At 41.1% G+C, this 24748-nt stretch overlaps 1 protein-coding gene across 1 annotated transcript in view; it reads left to right on the top strand.

Moving 5' to 3' along the window:
• The window catches only part of LOC117523024 (sodium/potassium/calcium exchanger 3-like), a 325317-nt gene that overhangs the window by 238443 nt on the left and 62126 nt on the right, over positions 1 to 24748 (top strand). Inside the window, exons 4-8 of the mRNA XM_034184439.1 lie at positions 1281 to 1357; positions 12932 to 13007; positions 13123 to 13207; positions 15755 to 15858; positions 22478 to 22552. Coding sequence (XP_034040330.1) covers positions 1281 to 1357; positions 12932 to 13007; positions 13123 to 13207; positions 15755 to 15858; positions 22478 to 22552 — 417 coding nt within the window. The remainder of the gene's footprint in view (positions 1 to 1280; positions 1358 to 12931; positions 13008 to 13122; positions 13208 to 15754; positions 15859 to 22477; positions 22553 to 24748) is intronic.

Genomic DNA, 24748 nt, shown 5'->3' with positions numbered 1-24748 from the left:
ACAAGTTGCAAAATCTTGTCTTGTTTAGACTTAATCTCACAAATGTCATGTGAGAGAAAGTCGAGTGCCTTCCTAATGTCCTCATTTTCCTCCGTTAATGGATTTTTTTTTGGTGGCATGACGACGAGAAGACTGAGTTAGCGGCTAACCGATAGCTAACCTTTAGCTTCTGCTCACCAAACAGCATAAAATGACACCCAAATTTACACACAGAGGTTTAATCAGTGTCCGAGCTTAACAGCAAATATCCACAATCCTTACTCGTAATCCTTAATCGTCCAAAATATTTCCGTGAACAAGTACTCACGACACAATTCAAAACGACGCGCAAACCATACACAGGAACCCGGAAATATCCTCAACACTGTCTGCTGTAGAAAACGTTGCCACGTTTTCAACCTATATATTGTACAAAGTCTGCATGGCATCACCCATAGGTTTTCTATAGAGACCCAGATCAGCTGATATGAAGCCCATATCTGGGCATTGCCATGTTGGCAACAGCAGCAGTGATGATTCTGGCTACGTCCCCATGAACTCATTAATGCATAAAGGGGTGGAGTGTGATTGGCTCAGTATGTGACCAAAGAAGCCTAAACACACCCCTCTCTCAGTGTCTAAACCACCTAAGACCTCAGTTTGGATGTTTATGGAAATCATATTTTGGGGAATGTGCGGCGGTGCTCCTAACAGTTTTGTTTGATGTGGACATTGAAAATTATGAGGCTCTTATTTTCTCAGTAATTGTGCATTAAAGTAGTCACAGCTCTTCACTTTTTCCACATTTTGTTATGTTACAGCCTTATTCTAAAATGAGGTAAATTAATTTTTTCCCCAAAATTCTATGCTGCTAAATACTGAAGGTTCTACAGTGTCTTTAATGTGACAGTGCCTCTGACACAGACTGAACACCTTCAATCTGGAGGAGGAGACATACCATGTGACCTTCTCCAACCTCTATGATTGACAATAACTGCTTGGACACCAAGCTGCCGATCTATTAATAAAACGATGATGAAAAACAGAGTTGGTTTCCCCGGCGCGTTCATGGTCCTGAGAGGGTTAACAGCTTTGTGCGTCTGTATCAATGGAAAAGTGGGATAGAAATGCATATACCATTTATGTTTATCAGTTTACTCCAATAATGACATAAAGACAAGCACAAGCAAAAACAATTAAATAAAATATGTTAATATACTGTAGGTGCACGTACGGTTAACTTTATATTTCTTCCTTTTCACTTTCTTTCTGTGTTTTACTATATTTCTTTTCCTCTGCAGCAATCCACGAGTTCCCCAGGGATTACTTCACCAACCAGCAGCGTGTTGATGGAGCAGTGGGCCTACATGTTGTCTGTGTGAGTATCACCTGCAGAGGTGTTCATTCACACTAAAAGTTCAAGGTGCTTGATCGTAGTGTTGTTTTCCCAAAATACTCCCTGAGGTGTGTAGGGTGAAATGGATTCTGTAACATGACATGATACTTAAATTCACAACTTCCAGTTTGCAAAAACACCTTCAAAAAAGGAAACTGGCTGAGACAGTTCAAAGAAAAAAAAATCTAAACTGCAAATTGGTGAATAATGTTTTACTGATGTGTTTACATAGTGCAGAGCTGCTAAAATGTGTCTGATGCTTTTTTTTTTTTTTTAAGGTCAGGCTCTCTACAGGTTCCTCTGGTAACAATATTGAAAATGCTGTAGTGACAATGCACAGTACAAACATACAGTCAACTAGTGCTGTAGGATATGACCTAAAATTCATATCACAGTATAAATTGAATCCCTTCACGGTAACGGTATATATCACGATATAAACTTATGTGTTAAAATTGTAATGTGTTTCTGAATGGGTCCCTTAGCAAAGGTAAATTGATCAAAATAAATAATAAAAACAAAAACAGATATAATGTAATTCTGAAAACATTTATTGTGCAGATCTCAAAATTACAGGTCAAATTTGCAGGAAGGTGCATTTAAGATGCAAGCCTAGATTTGATGTTTTGGTGAAAGTAATAAATTTATTTACTGCTAGGACAGAGGCTGAAGTTTCATTTCTTGAACACTAGATGGCACTCCCGCTCTGAATACATGAATCACTTTCAGGTCGGTCAATGGCGCTTTTCTTCATTTACAAAACTCAACACGAAACCACCAAAAAAAAAAATAAATTAATGAACATACTTATTTACTCATATTTGAAGTCAGTCTAGGCAAATGGTCTCATCCTGGCTGATTTTGTCTTTTGCTCTGGTTAAAAAAACTGTGCGTTGTTAAATGTGGTGCTTTCTCAAATTGGGATTTGGAGCAAGTTTTACACCAGATACCATTACTGATGCAACTCCTGTTGTACCCAGAGAACACACAACCTCTGGTCATCTGAAGAGGTCTCCTAGGACACACCCTGCTTAGTTTCTGAGATCTGATGGGATCAGGCAGACATAGAGAAGACTGGCTGCTAGATTATACAGGGTTCTTCCCAGAAATTTTAGTATGGCGGTGCTGTTGGCAAAAACTCCTGTAACAGTGGAATGTGCCAAAAAGTGCTGATGTCCACATCTTCTGCCATTTCTGTGGAAGTCAGACGACGTCCCGGATCACAAAGCCTTCACTTTGGAAATGATCTGGTTGTTTCAGCGGGGTTTCAGCCTGTCGATCGGCGCTCGGAGTGCACCGCGCTCTCAGACGCTGTGGGCGGTCTTTAAACCGGCTGCAACACTCCTTAATCTGTGTGATCCCCATAAAATCATCCCTGAAAGCCATCTGAATTTTCCGAATGGTGTCCACCTGGAGGTCTCTCACAGTTTCTGGAAAAATTTGATGCAGCAAAGCTCCAAATCGTTCAGACATTTTATTCGCAATAAAAATGGACCACTGCTCACACAAAGACTGCTCACAGGCGAATGACGCAACCGACAGGCGTGAAAAAACTCACGCATACGCACGAAGGTTCAAGCTTGGCTGATGCAATCACACGTGATTCAAATCCATATAGTTTGTGAAAAAATAAAAAGGTCCGTTACTTTTTGGACAGACCTCGTAAGAAGTAATTTGATCTGGTGTCATTGGTGTGTAAACAACAATAATAAAAAGAAAACAACACAAAAAAATACTTTTGTAAGAAGTAAAGAAGTAAATTTGCTCTTTTAAAGATGACCTCTGGAGGGAAAAACTTTCTGAATCAGTTTTTCACACTTTATTGTTTCACTGAAGCTGTGTGGTGAAGATGATTGTTGATTAAAATTGCTTCGCTGCTTTTTTACAGCGTGTAGCGTCTGCTGTTCACACTTTTTCCTCCTCTCTTTCTTTCTGTGAGTGAACGAGAGACTTGTCACTCTCACAATATTTGAGCAAACTCTGGAAACATGAAGGCTTTCATCTGTAAAACAAAGCCTTAATGTGTCACTAGCTACGCAGGCAGAAGGAGCTCTTTTATTGGAAGACTGATGGACTTTTTGTTCTTTCACTAGACCACGTGCTGTCCTCACTCTGAGCTGCATGTGGCTCTGCTCTGCTCGGCTGGATGCCGGTGGGGTAGGGCCGAGCAGGCAGCAGTCCGTTCAGCACAAACAGACTGGCTGGATTAAAAAACATCTTAGAGCACGGTGCAGTATAATGGCGCTGTCATTACAGTAGAATGGCGCAACGCCATTGCTCCATTGTCTGGGGAGAACCCATGTCCATTAACCAGATTTATTATGGAGTCTGGTGATGAATACAGGCATTGCTGTTGAGTTTTAAGCTTTTAGCCCCACCCAATTTTTTAATCGGTAAATTACATACTAATATACAAGTCCATCTTCTCATGCTTGTTTTAAACTCAGCATTGAATCACATTGTTTGATTGCTGTGAATAAAAAACTATATGGTTGAATCAATTATTTTGTAGCTCTTAGGCGTCATGGTGGGTTAGTGGTTAGCACTGGTGCCTTACATAAGAAGTTCGAGGGATCGATTCACGGCCTTTCTGTGTGTCGTTTGCATGTCCTCCCCGTGTCTGTTTGATATCTACAATAACAAATAAAGGAGTTATTATTATTATATAGGCATGAGAATCTTTGGGCACCTCGAGATTTGATTATGATTCAGAGGGCTGCGACTGATTATAAAACATTTATCATTAACATTTAAAACGTAGCTTTTTTCTAGACAGAATTTTTTCCTTACCGTTTGATTGCTTGGTACTTTTCAAAATCAGTATATTGTAATGATCCATAATAAATTTGTTTTCAACATGTTCCGTAAATGCCATATTTCCAACTGTGTGGCTCCACTACAATGTGCTACCCAGGGCACATTAAAATGAAAATAGTGATGGATAAAGTTTTTAGATGATGACGAGCCATGATACTCAGCAAATAATCTATTTGGATTCTTTATTTGCCCTTATGAAACACAGCATGAGTCTGCTTTGGACAGAGCCTTTAAATGGTGATGGTCGGTGAGGATAAAAGCAGAGGTTTTTTTGAGCCGCAACAAGCGCTCTGACACATAACTACAGTGAGGAAAATAAGTATTTGAACACCCTGCGGTTTTGCAAGTTCTCCCACTTAGAAATCATAGAGGTATGTATGTATGTTACTGCTGCAAATAAGTATTTGAACACCTACCAACCAGCAAGAATTCTGGCTCACACAGACCTTTTAATTTTTCTTTAAGAAGCCCTCTTACTCTGCACTCTTTACCTGTATTAATTGCACCTGTTTGAACTTGTTACCTGTATTAAAGACACCTGTTCACACACTCAATCAATCACACTTCAACTTGTCCACCATAACCAAGACCAAAGAGCTGTCTAAGGACACCAGGGACCAAACTGCAGACCTGCACAAGGCTGGGATGGACTACAGGACAACAGGCAAGCAGCTTGGTAGAAGACAACAACTGTTATTATTTATTAGAAAGTAGAAGAAACACAAGATGACTGTCAATCTCCCTCGGTCTGGGATTCCATGCAAGATCTCACTTTTTGGGGTTGGGATGATTCTGAGAAAGCTCAGAACTACACAGGAGGACCTGGTCAATGACCTGAAGAGAGCTGGGACCACAGTCACAAAGATTACATTAGTAACACATGATGCTGTCATGGTTTAAGATCCTACAGGACAGCAAGGTCCCCCTGCTCAAGCCAGCACATGTCCAGGCCCGTTTGAAGTTCACCAGTGACCATCTGGATGATCCAGAGGAGGCATGGGAGAAGGTCATGTGGTCAGATGAGACCAAAATAGAGCTTTTTGGAATCAGCTCCACTTACCATGTTTAGAGGATGAGAACAACCCCAAGAAACCATCCCAACCATGAAGCATGGGGTGGAAACATCATACTTGTGGGGTGCTCTTCTACAATGGGGACAGGACGATTTCACTGTTTTGAAGGGAGGATGGATGGGGTCATGTATTGCGAGATTTTGGCAAACAACCTCCTTCCCTCAGTAAGAGCATTGAAGATGGGTCATGGCGGGTCTTCCAGCATGACAATGACCCCCAAACACACGCCAGGGCAACTAAGGAGGGGCTCCGTAAGAAGCACTTCAAGGTCCTGGAGTGGCCTGGCCAGTCTCCAGACCTGAACTCAATAGAAAATCTTTGGAGGGAGCTGAAACTCCAAACCTGAAAGATTTGGAGAAGATCTGTATGGAGGAGTGGATCATAATCCCTGCTGCGGTGGTGTGCAAACCTGGTGAAAAACTACAGGAAACATTTGACCTCTGTAATTGAAAACAAAGGCTACTGTACCAAATATTAACATTGATTTTCACAGGTGTTCAAATACTTATTTGCAGCAGTACATACAAATAAATTATTAAAAAATCATTCATTGTGATTTCTGGATTTTTTTTTTTTTTTAGATTATGATCCTCTTACACAGTGGACATGCACCTAAGATGAAAATTCAGACCCCTCCATGATTCTAAGTGGGAGAACTTGCAAAACACGCAGAGTGTTCAAATGCTTATGTTCCTCACTGTATTTAGTTTATATTTTGAAATTAAAAACCTGTTGTCAGATGTAACTGGAGCTTGCGGCTAGGTGCTTATTGCTTAGTATTTTTTTGGTGGGGGGGTTCTGTTCTTTACACACACAGAGTGGAACCTGCAACTGCACAGCTCGCTTTGTCCCTCAATTATTACAAAAGACAGAAGCTGAAACGAAGGCCATATGGCAAATATGCTTCCAAAAAAATACATTACCAGTTCAAAAAAATGACCTGAGTAAAACAACGCAGGTTTTCTGTAAGGAACATGAAAAGTGTTCATAAACAGTGGCCAGCGCAATTAACATTTATAAAACTGGTTATTGACATGTGTGAATAGGTTCAGAATACATTCCATGTCACGATACATCTAAGAATCAAACTCCACTCCCCCACACCCCCCAATCCGGAGTTCTATACCAAAGATTGGGGTAATATTTTCCAGTGGAATTTGATCCAAAATGCTGGGATTCTACAATTAATTATGTTCAGTTAAACAGGCATCTGGCCAAGTTTGTCTTATATGTACAGTACCATATTGAACCAAAACAGTCTGTGAAACTAACCGTGAAACAGTGCCTCCAAAACATACTTTCTTTCCAGTGCATCTTTTTTTCCCCTTCTTCTTTTTGGAAACAGTGAAATGTAGAGCATACACTGTCAAACTGCAAAAGCTGAAATACTATTTGGAAAATAATCTGAAATAAATGCAAGATGTATAAACATTTTGTCAGACAAGATATTTGTTATTATTCATGTCCCTTGTTTCTTGAAAACTAATCAGCCAAATTTGCTTTCCTTTTCTTTTTCTGGAAAATAGTTGTTTTGCTTAATTCACTGGTATTTCACACACTATAACACTACGTTTGCAGTACAGGCCTTAATGATCAATTACAATCTCCTGCTGAGATTGTTTTTTTTATTCTTGTCCTGTTCACATATGTTTTAAAGTGTTCAATATCAGATTCCAGTGTTACTGTTTACCCCCGTGAACTAATTAATGTTCACATAAAACAACACGTCACTAGAGGCTGTATGTACACACACACTTGCATACAAAAATTTTAGCGTGACCTCGTCTCTGCTCGGTCTTCTTCCACATTGCATACCAGACTGATACCAGACCCGTTACACCATGCAACATAGCAGATGTGGGCCAGGATGTCAGACGCGCGCACACAGCAGTCCTCACATGTGTGATGCTGCCTTCAGCTATGCTATGTCACGCCGCTCTTTCTACATCATCTATCTTTGATCTTGAATAATTATTTCATGAGTACCACAGTGGCTTAGTGGTTAGCACTGTTGTCTCACAGCAAGAAGGTTGTAGGAATCGCTTCCCGCCTAAGTCCTTCTGTGTGGTTTTTGCACGTTCTCCCTGTGTTGAGTGGGTTCTGTGGTGCTCCGGCTTCTGGCCTCTATCAACACATGCAGGTTAGGTGAACTGGAAAGTTTAACTTGACGGTGCGTGTGAGTGTGTTTGTCTGTTTCTGTCTGGCCTTGTGATACACTGGCATCCTGTCCAGATTGTAACGAGCCTCTTGCCCAAAGACAGCTGGGATACACTCCAGCTCCCCTGTGACACTTAATTGGAATAAGCAGATATAGAAAATAAATATATAATTATTCCACAGTTGGTATATTCTGTGACTGTTTTTTGGATATTTACAGAACACATTCAGTTTGGGCTTTTATGTGTGGCTTTCTTCTTTGTTATTTGGCCGATTTACTGTCTGCAGCATCTCACTGAAAGTGCACCTGCTGGGCAATTCTTTTGTCAGCTGAAGAATACTCACTCATCTTCAACTGCTTATCCGGGACCAGGTCGCAGGGGGAACAGCTCCAGCAGAGGACCCAAAACTTCCCTTTCCTGGGCCACATTAACCACCTCTGACTGGGGGATACAGAGGTGTTCCCAGGCCAGTGTGGAGATATAATCTCTCCACCTAGTCCGGGTCTTCCCCAGAGTCTCCTCCCAGCTGGACATGCCTGAAACACCACCCTAGAGAGGCACCCAGGGGGGCATCCTTACCAGATGCCTGAATCACCTCAGCTGGCTCTTCTCAATGCGAAGGAGCAGTGGCTGTACGTTGAGCTTCTCATGATGAACGAGCTTCTCACCTTATCTCTACGTGAGACACCAGCCACCCTCCTGAAGAAACCCATTTGGCTTTTCAATTTTGTACTTACGATCTACGTCTTTCAGTCATGACCCAACCGTTATGACCGCAGGTGACAGTAGAATGAAGATTGACAAATAGATTGAGAGCTTCACCTTTTGGCTGAGCTCCCTTTCCGTCACAACAATAACACTGTTCCTTCTGCTCTGATTTTCCAGCTAATCTCATGCTCCATTGTCCCCTCACTCTAACAAGACCCTGTGGTACTTGAACTCCTTCACTTGGGGAAAGACCTCATTCCCTACCCAGAGTAGGAAATCCATCAGTTTCCTGCTGAGAACCATGGCCTTAGATTTAGAGGTACTGTTCCTCATCCCCGCCGCTTCACACTCGGCTGCAAACGATCCAGTGAGTGCTGGAGGTCACCGGCCGATAAAGCCAACAGGACCACATCATCTGCAAAAAGCAGTGATGAAACCCTGAGCCCACCAAACTGAAGACCCTCCTCCCACGATGTCATCTCGATATCCTGTCCATGAATATCACAACAGGATGGGTGACAAGGCGCAGCCCTGGCAGAGGCCAACCCCCACCGGAAAAGAGTCCGTTTTACTGCAGAGAACCCGAACACAGCTCTCACTTTGTGAGTACAGAGCCTGACTGGCCCAGAGAAGGGACCCCCACACTCCATACTCCCAGGACTCATCCAGGATCCTTGTGAGAATAAATAGCTGCTCAGCTGTTCCTCAGCCAGGAAGGAACCTGCATTGCTTCTCTTCAATCAGAGGTTTGACTATCGGCCAACCCTCCTTTCCAGCACCCTGGAGTAGACTTTACCAGGGAGGCTGACTAGTGTGTCACAGACCTCCCAACAATGTTGAAGAGACATCTCATCCAAGTCAATTCCTCCACAAGAAGAGCCTTCAACATTGCAGTTGTTTGACTGCCTCAGTGTTTTCTGCAGAGAAATGATGATAATCCCCCATCAGCTTCCAGCTCTGCCCTACTATAGAGAGTACTCCAGTCTGATGCAAGAGTTCCTCCTCAGTTATGTCAACAGAGTTCCATCCTTACTGTAGACAGCTTGGATGATTCCCCATTTTCCTCTCCTGAGGTGCCTCATGGTCCGTCAGATCACCTTGGTGCCGACTGAAAGTCCTTCTCCATAGTTGCTGCAAACCTCTCCTACACCCACTGCTTTGCCTCCCTCACATCAGAGGCTGTTACCCTTTGACCTGTTGGTACCTTTCAACTGCCCTCCGGATTTCTTCCGAAATAATGTAAAGCCCTGGGTTCTTTGGGTCTGTCCTGGATCAGCAAGACTCTGTTATTACAAAGAGACCAAGGATCTACCATTTAGAGTTTATTTATGTCCAGAGATCAAGGATCCAGTGACCAGTTTCATGTTTATTTACTTTAAGACTCAATAAAATGTTGTTGACATAGAAAACCTGTAAAGACTACTTGTAGTACACAGAAAACCTGTAAAGACTACTTGTAGTACACAGAAAATTCACAGGAGGTATCGATAAGGGAATCGATAAGGAATTGGATCAATAGCGGAACTGATATGATTGATATCAGTAAAATCTTATCAATACCCATCCCTAATCATGGTTAGGGGAAGGATACAAAAAGCTATCTCAGATATCAGCTGTCAGTTTCCATTGTGAGGAACAGAGTGAGGAAATGGAAGACCGCAGGCACAGTACTAGTTAAGTCCCGAAGTGGCAGGCCAAGAAAAATCTCAGATAAGCTGAAGCAAAGGATGGTGAGAACAGTCATAGTCAACCCACAGACCTGCTCCAAGACCTACAACATGATCTTGCTGCAGATAGTGTCTCTGTGCATCGTTCAACCTATACAGCGCACTTGTATAAAGAGATGCTGTATGATGCTGTATTGCAGAGGAAGCCTTTTCTGCATACATGCCACAAACAGAGTTGCTTGAGGTACACTAAAGCACATTTGGACAAGCCAGCTTCGTTTTGGAATAAGGTGCTGTTGGCTGATGAAAGTAAAATTAAGTTATTTAGACATACCAAGGAGCAGTATGCATGGCTGAAAAAGAACACAGCATTCCAAGAAAAACACTTGCTACTTATAGTAAAATTTGGAGGTGGCTCCATCATGCTGTGTGGCCAGTGCAGGTATTGGGAATCTTGTTAAGTTGAGGGTCACATGGATCCTAGTCAATATCAGCAGATTCTTGAGGATAATGTTCATGAATCAGTGACAAAGTTGAAGTTCCGCCGGGGCATGATCTTTCAACAAGACAACTACCCCTAAACGCTGCTCAAAATCTACTATGGCATTCATGCAGAGGAACAAGTACAAAGTTCTGGAATGGCCATCTCAGTCCCCAGACCTGATTATTATTTCAAATCTGTGGTGTGATTTAAGTGGCCTGTCCATGCTCGGAAACCAACAAACCTGAGATGTTTGTAAGAAGAATGGCCCAAAAATACCTTTAACCAGAATCCAGACCCTCATTGGAAGCTATAAGAAGTGTTTTGAGGCTGTTATTTCTACAAAAGGAGGATCTACTAAATATTGATGTATTTTTTTCTATAGGTGTGCCTGCCTAATTTTGTTTAAAGAATTATTGCACACTTTCTGCAAATCCTATAAACTTCATTTCACTTCTCTAATATTACCGGGTTTTTCTGCTATATGATATATTTAACTGAAATTGCTGATCCAAACAACCAATGATTTATAGATGAAAATCATGGAAATCATCAGGGGTGCCCAGACTTTACATACAACTGTATTTATAAATACACATTTATTTGTAAAAACCAACACACACGTTACAGTAACTTGTGTGTTGGTTTTTACAAATTTACCATGGGTGACCCAACCAGGAGTACGAAGGCTCCAGATAACACAGCTCTCTGGTTCATAAGGGCACACAAACCTCTCCACCATGATAAAGTGATGATTCCCACACAGGAACTGAAGAATATCAATTCCATGATCCATAATTCCATGGACTCACTGTCATCATTACTATTATTCTGCAAGTCACAGAACTCCATGTTGTGGAACATTCGGTAAAGGGGGCAGAGCAGAATAAAGTGGCTTTCTTAAAGACAGTATTCATGTGACTTTTTTGATCACTGAAATTGTTTTTTAAAAAATTGTATTTATATTTCTGTGTGTGTGTTACTTTGTTCCCAGTCAGACAGTAGAGTAAAACATGTTAATTGATTAAGCTTGCCAGTGTTCCTGTAAACAGATCATTTATCTGTTCATGTTGACTGTGTACCTCATTGCTCCGCACACATATTGACTGAGCAAACATTTTAATATCAGGCTACACTTTAAGTTAAGATGTAAATATAATGTGGATTGTTTTATTTATTGAGTGAGGTGAAATTGGCATATGGAAACCTATGGAAGTGGTCTAAATCAAAATTGTGAGTGGTTGTATCGGAATTCATGCAGCTAATGAGCGCGTTAACGTTACTGCATGAGGCACACAACTCAAACAGATCATACAGTAGATGAGGTAAATGTTAGGGATGTGAATCGTACAACAAGTCACGATTCAATATGATTCCGATTATTGGATTAACGATTTGATTCAGAATTGATTTTCGATTCAAAGAGCTCTGAGAATAGTTACGAGGTCTGTTAGAAAACTATCCGACCTTTTTATTTTTTGCAAAAACTATATGGATTTGAATCATGTGCGCTTGCATTAGCCAAGCTTGAAACCTTCGTGCAGATAGCGCTGCTCCCCTCTTTTAGATCTGGGTGATGGTGTAGCATGTGGGCTTGCAGATTTGAAGTGTTTCTGAAGTACTTGACTTTCATTTTGCAGATTTTGCACACTGCATAAGTCATGTCAAGCTCCTTCTTACGCAGCAAATAATAAAATCCAAAATGCGCCCAAACATTTGCCTTCAGCAAAGACAGTGCTGGCTGAATTAGCTCTTCGTCAGCCATGCTAAGCTGCAGCTCATGAATGTTTGAAGCACACTGGACCCTCCCCTCGTGGGGACGCTGTAGTATGGAAGCCGTTGCCTGACAAACAGTACTCGCAGCGAGTAAGCAAGAAAATGTTTAAAAACTGCTTTTTAAAAATCGATTCTTAGATATTTTGGATCGATTCAGAATCGTAATATTAAGAATCGTGATTCGGACGTGAATCGATTTTTTCCGGTACCCCTAGTAAACGTGCAGTGTAATTAAACATTTGAAAACTTTTGTAAAACATTTTAACTTCCATTAGCTGAACCTTTCTGGTCTGCTGTTTCTGTACTTGTTGCCTCACACATTCCAAACAAGTGGAGTGCCAAGCAGTATGAAAATTATGTTCCCTCTTTTTCTCAAGTGTGGTCTTTCTTTTTGAGAACATGATTTATTACATTTTTCTCATTCTAAGACCAGAACATCTCTCTCATTCTGATCTTCTTCTTGTGGCCAGAGATAATGCAGTATTTTTCAAATATATAGTAATTCGCTTCAGAATATAAGTCACAGGACCTCCCAAACTAGTTAAAAAATCACTTATAGTCTGGAATATACAGTAAGTAATATTTTGTAGCATTTATTTCTAGTCTTGGCTGACTTTTTGCAGTGTGAACTGCTTTTATACAAAATTGATGCCATGAAGCTGTTTTCGATATGAATCTTTTTTAAGGTGTGTCTCTTTAAGTACGGTTCACACAGCAGTTATTGAAAGATATACATTGTTATGAAGCAAAAGATAATGCTAACTGTTCTGTGGCTCAGCACACTCTTAATTTCTTTTTGCCATGTGAATGATGAGAGAAAAGCCTTCTCTTGATAATGTGTGTATAGTTTGTCACTGTATGTTTTGGCACTGCAGGCAGTCTACATGTTCTAACGCCCTGGCTTTGGTGTGTGACGACTACTTTGTACCCTCACTAGAGAAGATATGCGAGGTAGGGAACACTGCAGGTGATCACATGGCTAGTGGCTTCACATCATCTTTAACTGTTACTTAGTTTTGCACTTAGAGGTGATATTGTGTCTTTCTTGTATTTTTCTTCCTTTCAGCGTCTTCACCTGAGTGAGGATGTTGCCGGTGCAACCTTCATGGCAGCAGGCAGTTCAGCTCCTGAACTGTTCACATCGGTCATTGGTGAGAACAACCCCTGTGACCTGGAAATACATAAAAACACACATCACCTTTGCAAAGGGCTGGAGCGACCACATCACCGTGCGCATCACCTGCCTGTCCCATGTGAAAAGAACTGTCTGATCATGTATACACTCATCTGGCGAGCTGAATGTCACATCGCCCACATCAGCTTGGGTCCACATGCCACGGTGTACTTCGGTGCGCCGCTCACTTGACACGCGGAGCCCTCATATATATATATGTGTGTGTGTGTGTGTGTGTGTGTGTGTGTGTGTGTGTGTGTGTGTGTGTGTGTGTGTGTGTGTGTGTGTGTGTGTGTGTGTGTGTAGAGAGAGAGAGAGAGAGCATGTGAACAGCACGCAATCAAACTGAAAGCACCATGTGCTACTGCAGATCTGAACAGGCTGTTATATCTATAGTACACCTTACAGTACAGATATATTTTTATTCCTTCCCATGGGCGACATACATAATGTGAAATATTGTGCCCATCATATCTGTGACACCACAGGCAGGTGCGCTCCACCGCTGTCCTCATGCCTATTAATGCATCATTGCATGTGTCAGAGCCTCGGAGCTGAACGGATCTCACCACTGTAATATGTATATTATTACTTGATCACCATCTAATGCTGTACTAGGTATGGCGTGGAACTGTTTCACCAGGCCATGATAACATTGTTAAACATGAATCTCACCTCTGGTATGGTCCCAGGAGCGTTTCACAGCACAGGGCAGACAGGAACCAGAGCCCTCAGCCAACCGGATATCACGGTGTACAGAGTTGCGTTGTGCTGCTTATGCTGAAGTGAGCCAAAAAAAGAAATTAAAGTTTGTTGGAAACACTGCATCTGACAAAAGTTGTGTGCATGGGAATGTTTGGCCCACTCAGTGGTGGGCACAGTTCTGATAATTCGATAACCGGTAATTATCGAAGATAATGTTTTCATTATCGGATTATCTTTTCAGATAACTTTGAAAACCATTATCGGACTAATTATCTTCCGATAAATTTTTGTCCGATAATTTTTAGACCGTTAACGTGGTAAACAAAGCTGAACAGCTACAAACACTTAGAAAATTTAAAATCAATTCAGTGCCTACCTGTTAAATGTTTTGTAGCAGATGTGTAGTTCTACTCTCTGCAAACAGAGGGGAGCTACAGTGATGAAAATAAGTATTTGAACACCCTGCGGTTCTGCAAGTTCTCCCACTTAGAATTCATGGAGGGGTCTGAAATTTTCATCTTAGGCGCATGTCCACTGTGAGAGACATAATCTAAAAAAAAAAAAAAATCCGGAAATCACAATGTGTGATTTTTTTAATAATTTATTTTTATGTTACTGCTGCAAATAAGTATTTGATCCCCTACCAACCAGCAAGAATTCTGGCTCACACAGACCTGTTAATTTTTCTTTAAGAAGCCCTCTTATTCTGCACTCTTTACCTGTATTAATTGCACCTGTTTGAACTTGTTACCTGTATAAAAGACACCTGTTCACACACTCAATCAATCACACTCCACCCTGTTCACCATAGCAAGACCAAAGAGCTGTCTAAGGACACCAGGGACAAAACTGTAGACCTGCACAACAGGACAACAGGCAAGCAGCTTGGTAGAAGACAACAACTGTTATGATTATTTATTAGAAAGTGGAAGAAACACAAGATGACTGTCAGTCTCCCTCGGTCTGGGATTCCATACAAGATCTCACTTTGTGGGGTAAGGATGATTCTGAGAAAGCTTAGAACTACACAGGAGGACCTGGTCAATGTATTTTGGGTTTAACAAGTATTTACGAAAAATTGTATGTTATTATAAAAGCTTTGTAAATAATATAAATATTTAATGATTTAATTAGTAATCAAAAGTTAAGTGTGCAATGTTGATGGTAGGCAAGGAGTGTCCTTTTGAACATTTAAACAGAAGAAGGGGTAGGATGTGATAAGCATATTTCGTTTTTGTTTTTGTGATCAAGATTAAGTTATGTACTTTGTGCTTTAGTTTTTATAGACTACAGTACATTGTGTTTATTGATTGTTCGGGACAAATAAACTAAAACTAAACTAATGATTATATACGTCTCAGAACAAATTGTTTAAGGGTGTTTCGTATGTTTACAAATCTGTCAGGGTTTCTCTGTTTAGATATGAAGAAATATGAAAGATACACTGTTAAACATCATTTGGACTGATGTTCTTAGTCCTCAGTGGGTCAATATTCTGATGTTAAAGTGAACATGAAATCATATAAGTGGAAATCTAATTCATTCTAATCTAATCTAAGTCATTGGTGAACTGATGTGTTCTTTAGGTGTAATTTCAACTGTCTATTGGATTCTGTGTATAGGCTGTGAAGGTTGTGAACTGTACATTTGCCAAATATTGTTTAGATTTCTCAATGCAGAAAAAAATCCAGATAAGTATAAACTTCCTTATATGATTTTCATGCTCATGCAGCTACTGGCTCAAATGGCAGCTGAGGTTGCCTGTTGAACAGAGTAGCTTCTGCTTTAATAATCAGTGTTTTGTGATCATGCTGTACAGGAGTGTTTATCACTAAAGGCGATGTTGGCGTTGGCACCATTGTGGGGTCGGCCGTCTTCAACATCCTCTGCATTATTGGCGTGTGTGGGATATTCACTGTTCAGGTACAGTACATGTTGGAAATACATGAACACAGGCCCCTCTGATTTTTATTTGATGCACTGTGCATTACTTTCCTACCATCAGGTGATGGGTTTCCATTGCCTTCATTTTTGTATATCGTATAATCACCCGACCTCCCTTTCTTTCAAAAAATGTATTTTCATCAAACTTTCATTTTTGTAGAGCAGTTAACTGAGTGGATAAGGAGCTGGCCTGTGAATATGTATTCCTGGGTTTGAATCCCACTCATGCTACCTGTTAGTATCCTTGGACAAGAAACTCATCTGCATTGTCTCAGTCCAGCCAGCAGTCAGTGGGTACTGCCCTTGCCTTGGAAAGTAGCCTGCTTTGGACTGGTGTCCCATTCAGCAGGTCATAACTGTCATCCTCTTCACATTACAGAATCCAGAAATATTCACCATCACCAGCAAGCCTCAGAACAAACATAGGACCTACTTTTTCTTCTGTTTTCAGAAAAGCATTTTAAAATTATGCAATAATATCTTGAAAAAGCACTCATCGAGTGCCTACCTGTGCCAAGACCTTAGCTGATTGCACTAAATTCTAATGCAAGATAAATTGTTTTCATTGTTGTAAGGCCCAAGCATCACGCCCAATTTCATAAATAGAAAATACACTACAACATTACTGCTGTTCTGTACAGGTTATGGAGAACAGAATTACATGGAGAGCTGTGAAGCTGCCCTTTTTTTATTTATTTTACAGCTTCTGTCTCTGCAGGTATATGAAGTGTAATGGCCCCTTCACACATAATACTGTTGAAGCTGACTGGGGCACGAAGGAGGAATTGCATGCCACTCGTGAAAAATCGGAGCTGCCTCAAATGCCTCATACAACTGTCGCCACAACCATTCGCACATACCAGCAGTCAAAAGACAGTAGGGCTGCAGCTATCGATTATTTTTGTAATCGAGTATTCTATCAGTTATTCTGGCGATTAATCGAGTAATCGGATAAAAAGTACTTTTGCGTTTTTAAACAACATCAATAGTCCAGAGCTCTCCCTAAGCAATGGCACAGTGTCCCTGTGCCAGTCTTGACATTTTGCTGAAATGGTGATGGGATGTGGCTTTCTGTTCTGTTTTCCCCCCCAACTTGTAAAATGTAACCATTTTGAGTTTTTCTTTTTTTTTTTAAGGTTGGTGGACTGGATCCTTATGTGATTTTTTTATTATTATTATTACTATTTTTATCCCTGTTTCTCTGCGATTCAGTAGATGCATTTCAGCAACAGGTTGAACACGCAAGCCTCACAGTTACTGTTTTTTTTTTGTTGTTTTTTTTTAAGTTACCGTGTTTGTGAAGCATTGTGTCTTGCCCAGAAAAAGCGAAACACTTAGTGTGAGTCTGAACAGCAGCCAGCTTTGACTATGGGTCCCCAGCCGTCGGGATACTCAATACTCACAATGTTGAGCAGACCGTGTGTTTTTTAATAATAGACAAACACACTGCTTCGCTTTAAATGCGCAGTAAGTCTATTTCAGATGATCATTGTGGAGCCTCTTTCTCTTAAAAGGCTTTATTTTACTCTGTGTTGCATTGGAAAGCGGTAGCTTTAAGGGCTAAATTATTAGCTGTTACACGGCCTGAGCACATGCTCTCGTCTTCTTCTGTCGTTTTTCTGGGGACATTACAGCACCACACACAGGTCTGACATATGTACTACAATGTTTAAACGAAGCTTCGAGGAACAGAATTTGCCTCGATCATTTATTGTAATCGAATTATTCGAGTTATATGAGTAAATTTCAACCCTAAAAGACAGCGAGTGCCCATTCGACCTCCCCCCCCCCCCCCCCCCCCCCCCCCCGGCAGGTGTCGGCCAAATTCCAGGTGCCGCACATGAACATCCAACACTGCTCGCTGGACACTTAGAAAAGGCGTGGCTATTTGTGCTCCTGGCTCGAGAGTAGAGTGCAGATGACCACGTACGAGCTGTCTGTGAAAATTTTCTAAGTGCCCCACAAGTGTGGCATTGCAAAGCAACACATATTGCTTCTGCTCACCCCCTTTTTGGTCACACATGTCACTGTGGAATTGTCTTGTGTATCAGTTTTTGTTACTGTCGAGTTTGTGTGCCAAAATAAATAAGTTCAAGTTCATATTGGTGTGACTGTGACGTGCCAGTGTGTCGCGCCCCCCAATACATGTGGCATGCGTGTTTATCGCAGACTTGCATGACATGCTGATAATTATGTACAGACAAGATCACATGGGGACCGGCCAGCCACGTCTGTGCGCACACAGCGTGTGCTTGCTGTACTCACATGGAAATACATAAAAACATATATCACCTTTGCAACGGCCTGGAGCGACCGTGTCAGTGTGCACATTGGCAGGCTGTGCCAGGAGAAAGGACTGTCTGATCATGTGTACACTCAGCTGGCAAGCTGAATGTCACATGACGCGGTGTCTGTCCTTCGGGCCCGCTCGCAGGGCCAGCAGATGTGGACATGATGGGAGCACACTGCTTCATTCATGTCATTTCATGACTTGACGTCTATGACCATGGGTCATATACAGAGGAACAGAAGGATCATACTTGCATCGTCCGCTCCATAAGAGGGATTAAATAATATAAATTGCACTGTTTTTGTTTTTGGTGTGTGGTTCCCCTCCCCACACCACAGCAGCAGTGCGATGTAGTGCAACACGTTCCTGGTGCTCGCACTGTGTTCGTGCATGCTCGTGCACGTGCACAAAACCGTCACCACAGTATTGTGCACGTCTGTCCGACCGTGTGTACCTCCCGACAGCAGGTAGAATGTTTCACGATTCCCCATTTTGTTTTTGTTTGCAGATCTTCTTCTATTTTCTGCTTCTTTGCCCAACATCGTGTTATGTGTGAAGGGGCCTTAAAGTTTCATACATCTTCATGTCATCTTGAAACAAGTGATACAGTGTGCAAAATGTCTTGCCCATGTTGTAAATTTTGTAGTAGTAGTAGTAGCAAATTTATGAAAACATAAAATATAGAATCATAGAAGTTACAACAGTGGTAAATGGATTACATTTATATACGTAGCACTTTTCCATCTATATCAGAAGCTTAAAGCACTTTACCATAATGACTTGCATGTACCCATTCACACACACACAGAGACATACACAGACTGATGTCAGGGTGCTGTCATGCAAGGTGCTCACTAAACACTGGGAGCAACTTGGGGATTAAGGATGGGCTCTTGATTTTCCAGCCAGACTGGAGTTTGAACCTAAGATCCTCTGGTTTCAAGCCCACTGCTTGGCCACTAGACCAACAGCTCCCCATGTACTCCCCAACATGTGCTCATCATGAAGTAACCATGATGAGAATAGAATGTTTTTCATTGCAAAGCACTGATGAGATAGAACCAGAAATGGAATATCACATTCCCTATTCATTTGTATGCAAATTTATGTAGCACTGTAGGAAAATTGATGTTGTAACATTTTCTCACCATGAGGTACCCACTGTTTACCTCCACCATTCAGTAATACTGAGATCTACTTGTTTCCAAAAGATTGTTCCCCTCATTAGTATGCAGATTTATGTACAGAACTCCTCTGAAGCTCAGTTTTTTTTTTCTGTTCTGCTTTCTCAGTATGTTGATAATATCAAGTGTTTGAAACATGAAGATCTTGAGTTATCATATTCATGAGAACATGTCTGCACACAGGTCTAAGAACAACATAATGTACCCCGTACTGTGACCATGGTGGCAGCACATTAAAGCTTCTGTGTATCTTCATCTAAGGATGTCAGCTTTGTTTCCATATTTTCCTCCTTTTAATCACAAAAGCAAAAAAATACAATCAATTCCATGACATTAACATACTTTTATAGTTAAGCACATTCAAGCACTCATGAAAAAGTATGCATAGTAAAACTGCGTAAGTAAAAAAAAAAACAAATAACAAATGTGGATGCTCCTCACAATTTAGACATTTGTGTCCCAGGTCAGGCCGAACCATGTCATCAAGTGTGAGTATAATTGTTATTAAGTAATAAAAGAGACACAGGTGAAATCATTGTTTCTGATTATTATTTTCCATTTATTGTCTGTGTCAATGGAAACTTCAAAAAATATGTTTTTCTTAGCTTGGAAAGATCTGTTGCTTTCTTTTTAAAAAAAAGGAATAATTTCATTGTGACTTTTTTTAAATAATTTTTGAAAACTAAAATTTTAAAATTTACCATTTTACATATATTTAAATGAACAATTCCCATCGTGGACTTTTAAATAGTACCATACATACACACAATCAGTGCATGGATTGTAAACAGATGCAGCTTTTGGTGGAGGTGAACCAGGCAGTCACCCAGGGCGCATTTTTTTCATGACACATATGAGGGCAGCGCAACAAGCACTTAAAAAATAATTCTGCGTCACAGAGCGGTTATCATATCAATGTGAAAGGAACTGGCAATTTAGCGTCCCGCAGCTGCAGGCAGGCACCCCTGCGTGTTGATGAGCACAGAACAGAAGCAGTGACAGAGGTTCGACGGTTGTCTCCTGCTTAACCGGGGACAGGTGCGCTCCTCCCCGGGCCATGCACTCTGCTCCGTGGCTCTGGACAGCGTCTCCTGTCTGGCAGACCACAGGCCACTTAGGATGCAGTAGAACCAGAACTCTGTGCCACGTTTCTCTGTGGATTCATCCAGCGAACGTTTATGAAAGCAGCTAGTTTATGAAATAAAAGGTGTTTGAAAGCAGACAGACTGGGTGGAACAGCGGGCGTGAATCTCAGTGGAGAAGACAGGAGCTCCGTTCACATTTCTAGCTGAGGTGACTAGAATCTGACCTTTTTTGTGTGCCTGCATGAGTGTGCATTATCCAATTTTTACAATAATTTTCCAGCAGCTGGAAACTCTCTTTTCGTTGTCATGTACACAGACAAAAAAATAATAATAATGAAATTTAAAATGAGGCTTATCTTCATAATTAACTGGTTTATTTGATAGAGAAAAAGAATCACATTTGATTTCATTGGCATGGGAATGTTAGTTTAGATTTTCTTTTGATCCACAGATGAAGACCAAAATTAGGGAGAAAAAAAAGCCAAACACTACATTATCAAATTTCTGTCGTACCTAAAACTTTAGCAGATTAGTTAATGCCAAGCCAAATGTCAAGCTAAATATTTAGCTAAATGCTGAGACAAATATGCACCTTAATAAAGGGCTAATTGTTCCTCCCTCTAAGACAGATTAATATATATAATGAATGTTTATGAGTTCAATGGTACAAATATTTCATGAAGTGAAAGCTGGAACATACCATTCAATAGGGGTATTTATTTCTTGCTAGCTTTTCCATAATACATGAGAAATATGTCTATAAACACACAAACTAAGCGGTTTCGGAGAGACCAGCCACTGACGTCACTGTACAGCTCTACGCTGATTGGCTGTCACACCCGCCACTCAAAAACAACATAGAACAGGTTCACACAGAATGTGAGTTTTTAACCTCTTAAAATATGTCAAGGGTAGCCATCTTAGAACTTGTCCAAGGTCTGCGTCCCAAGATTTTTCCATGTGATTTTGAAGACTGTGGCAGTAATAGAACTGGACTTATGCTATGCACAGATAGACGGACGGACGCCAGGTCTTCACAATACCCGATGGCCATATGTTGGCCTCATGTAACAAAAATAAAATATTTTTAAAAATGGCTGTTTGTTCAAAATTTTGTGGGATTTTTTTTTTTGGGGGGGGGGGGGGGGGGGGCGACACTCAGAGGGATGTATCACCCGGGGAGCAATTCAATTTAGAACCATCACTGATTGTGAACACATTACTTTGCACCTGCATGCAGAAATTGCAGACATCTATTGATAAAGATAGTTTGAAGTCCATTACAGCATTTATTTATTCATCTATCAAAAATTGTACTGATTTTAAGTTTTCAGCATTATAAATATGTGGAAGGAAATTTATCTTACTGCACTTTCTCCATTGGTCTATGAATATACAGTGGTCCCTTGCTATAACGCGGTTCACCTTTTGTGGCCTCGCAGTTTCGCTGATTTTTTTTGTTGTTTTTTTTGTGCAATTTTGCATGCTTTTGTTTTAACAGCACATTGTGTTCTGCGGCCTTATCAGGCTGGCCGGTCACAGCACTGGTCGGCATCACCGCAATTGCTCTCACTGCCTCCGATGCGCTTACTGAGTCTGCGGGCTCGGTAAATGCAGCAGCGGGCCACTCACACCGCCCTCCTGTCTGCTGTGCGGAGCTGTGCCAAATCTGGCATATAAAGTGTGTAGTGAGGGGTTTTACAGCCTTAAAACATCTATAATAATTGCAAAAAATAGCACTGACTACTTCGCGGATTTCGCTTATCACGGGTTATTTTTAGAACGTAACTCCCGCGATAAAAGAGGGACCACTGTATTTACATTTATATTTGTGTCTGCTGTATTGGCACAAGGACAGGAGAAGGATGTTTGAAAACAATTACCCCTCATCAGAATGTACATTATGCAAGGACCAAACAAAACATGCACGGACCATTAAGATGGAATTTATCTTGGTTGTGAACAAAAATGTGAGCAAAACAAGCAAAAGCTTCCCACTTTCAGTTGTGCCTCGTTTTGTCTGTCTGTCTTTCTACCAGGCAATACGGCTGTCCCGTTGGCCTCTTCTCAGAGACTCTGCCTACTACACCATGTCTATCTCTGCTCTGATAGTGGTAGGTACTGACTTGATATAAGATTAGTACAGACTTAGACCTCTTACAACCAGTGCAAAGCAGTGCACGTTGCAAGTTTTATTGCTAGTTTCTATCCAGCGTAGTTGCCATTGTCATGTCCAGCATCTATAATGAGGTTGTTGTGAGGCTGCAGCAAGTGATTGCCCCTTAGATGATCAAAAACCTGGCCAAATATTGTGCACTTTTTTCTGCTATTTGCATAGTGCCGTGTTCAGATAGGCCAGGGGTGACCAAGTTCGGTCCTCGAGAGCCACCTTCCTGACACTCTTAGTTCTCTCCCTGCTCCAACACTCCTGAATCCAATGAAAGGCTCATCAAAAGTCTGCTAACAAGTCTTTCATTGGATTCGGGTATGTTGGAGCAGGGAGACAACTAAGAGTGTCAGGAAGGTGGCTCTCGAGGACCGAACTTGGCCACCCCTGAGATAGGCCTTACATCGGTCATTCATGACATACATGCACTCTGTTTTATACACAGGAATGTAAATTGCCACTCGTCCTCCTTCTCGTTGCTCATCAAACTAAAATGAATCTGAATTTTAAAAAAAAAGAAAATTGGGAAAAAAAAACATTAGAAAATACATTTAAACACCATGACAGGTCTGGCTATGGGAGGGTTTATGAGAAGAGGCAGGATTGAGGAGGAGGAGGAGGTGGTCTACGAATGAGGCACTGAGCTGCTTCACCTCAGGGACCTGTGGTGGATGTTACTTGTGTAAAATATCTGCTGAGTGCATTGATTGCAATGGAGAAGCTCTAGCGATTTGCCTTATTCAGATAGCAATGGAAGCCATTTCTTGCAACTTCAGATGAAGTAGAGACGAGGAAAAACATTTCCTGAACAAAAGAGATTCTGTTTGGTTGTCCACAAACTGAAAAATAAATAAATAAATGTGTAAACAATGAAAATAAAATTAAATGTAAGTACAGATCTTGCTTATTTATTTTATTGTTATATTTGTATGATGTGTGCTTTTTTTTATACTTTCAGATAATTTTTTTACACACTAGTAAATGAATATTGACTTCTAAAAACTAAGCAGAAAAAATTCAACAACCTGCTGAAACTTTTCCAATAACCTTTTACCGAAAGCCATCATAGCTCTGAAAATCTGAAACAACAGAAATTATATTCTGTCATCATATAATATTATTCATTTGTTCAAGCTTATGAAAAAAGAAATTAATTTTGATCTTCGTTCCGCTGTATTCTCAACTAAAGCGTCTTTATTCACTGTGAGCTTTTCTTCCGTCTCAGCACAGCTCTGTGTGCCATGGAGGTTCCGTTTGTTCTCTGTTTCACGGATATTGGGTGCCACCAGAGATAGCACAAAAAAAGACAAACTTGTCCTCTGATCTGCAGGCTTTGTGTACCGCTTACACTTCATCATGATTCATGCAATCAGAGTGTCAGCTAATGTTGTTTGTCAACTTTCCTCACAGAATTTTTGGTCTTAGACCTTTGCATGATATAGAATATTCCACCAAAAACAGCGCCTTATTTTTTGAGTTACACTTCACAAAAAAAAGTATGTGGGTACCCATGATGGTCCCTAGACAAAGTGCAGAAGTCCCAGAGAACAAAGAGACCAGATAGACAGGAGACGGAGACAAGAAGAAGAGGAGTGTCTCTCCCTTATTTAGCAGGAGTAGGGGGAAAACTACAGAGGATCTTCAGACAGCAAAAAATCCCAGTTTACTTTAAACCGGTTAACACCTTGAGACAGAAATTAGTTCACCCTAAGGACAGGATCCCTAGTTACAAACAGAGCAATGTAGTGTATTCTATCAGATGTCAGGAAAACTGTAACGAACACTACATAGGTGAGACTAAGCAACCTTTACACAAAAGGCTATACCAGCACCGCAGAGAGGGCGCCAGTGGACCTCAGTCTGCAGTTCATCTCCACCTTAAAGACACTAACCACACATTTGAGGACAAGGAAGTTAAAATATTAGCCAGAGAGAAGAAATGGTTTGAGAGAGGGGTCAAGGAGGCATTCTTTGTGAAACGTTTGAAACCCAGCCTTAACCGGGGAGGGGGTCTGAGACACACTTTATCCCCTGTTTACAATGGGGTACTCAGATCAAAGCAGTTTCAGTCTTTTGTTCATGGTAATGAGTCATTCACGTCATCAGCAGAGTCATCAAGGGAGCCATCAGGAGAGGGACAGCT

This window comes from Thalassophryne amazonica, chromosome 13 (genome assembly GCF_902500255.1).
Source record: "Thalassophryne amazonica chromosome 13, fThaAma1.1, whole genome shotgun sequence".
Lineage (NCBI taxonomy): Eukaryota > Metazoa > Chordata > Actinopteri > Batrachoidiformes > Batrachoididae > Thalassophryne > Thalassophryne amazonica.
This window is presented reverse-complemented; position numbering and strand designations above follow the sequence as displayed.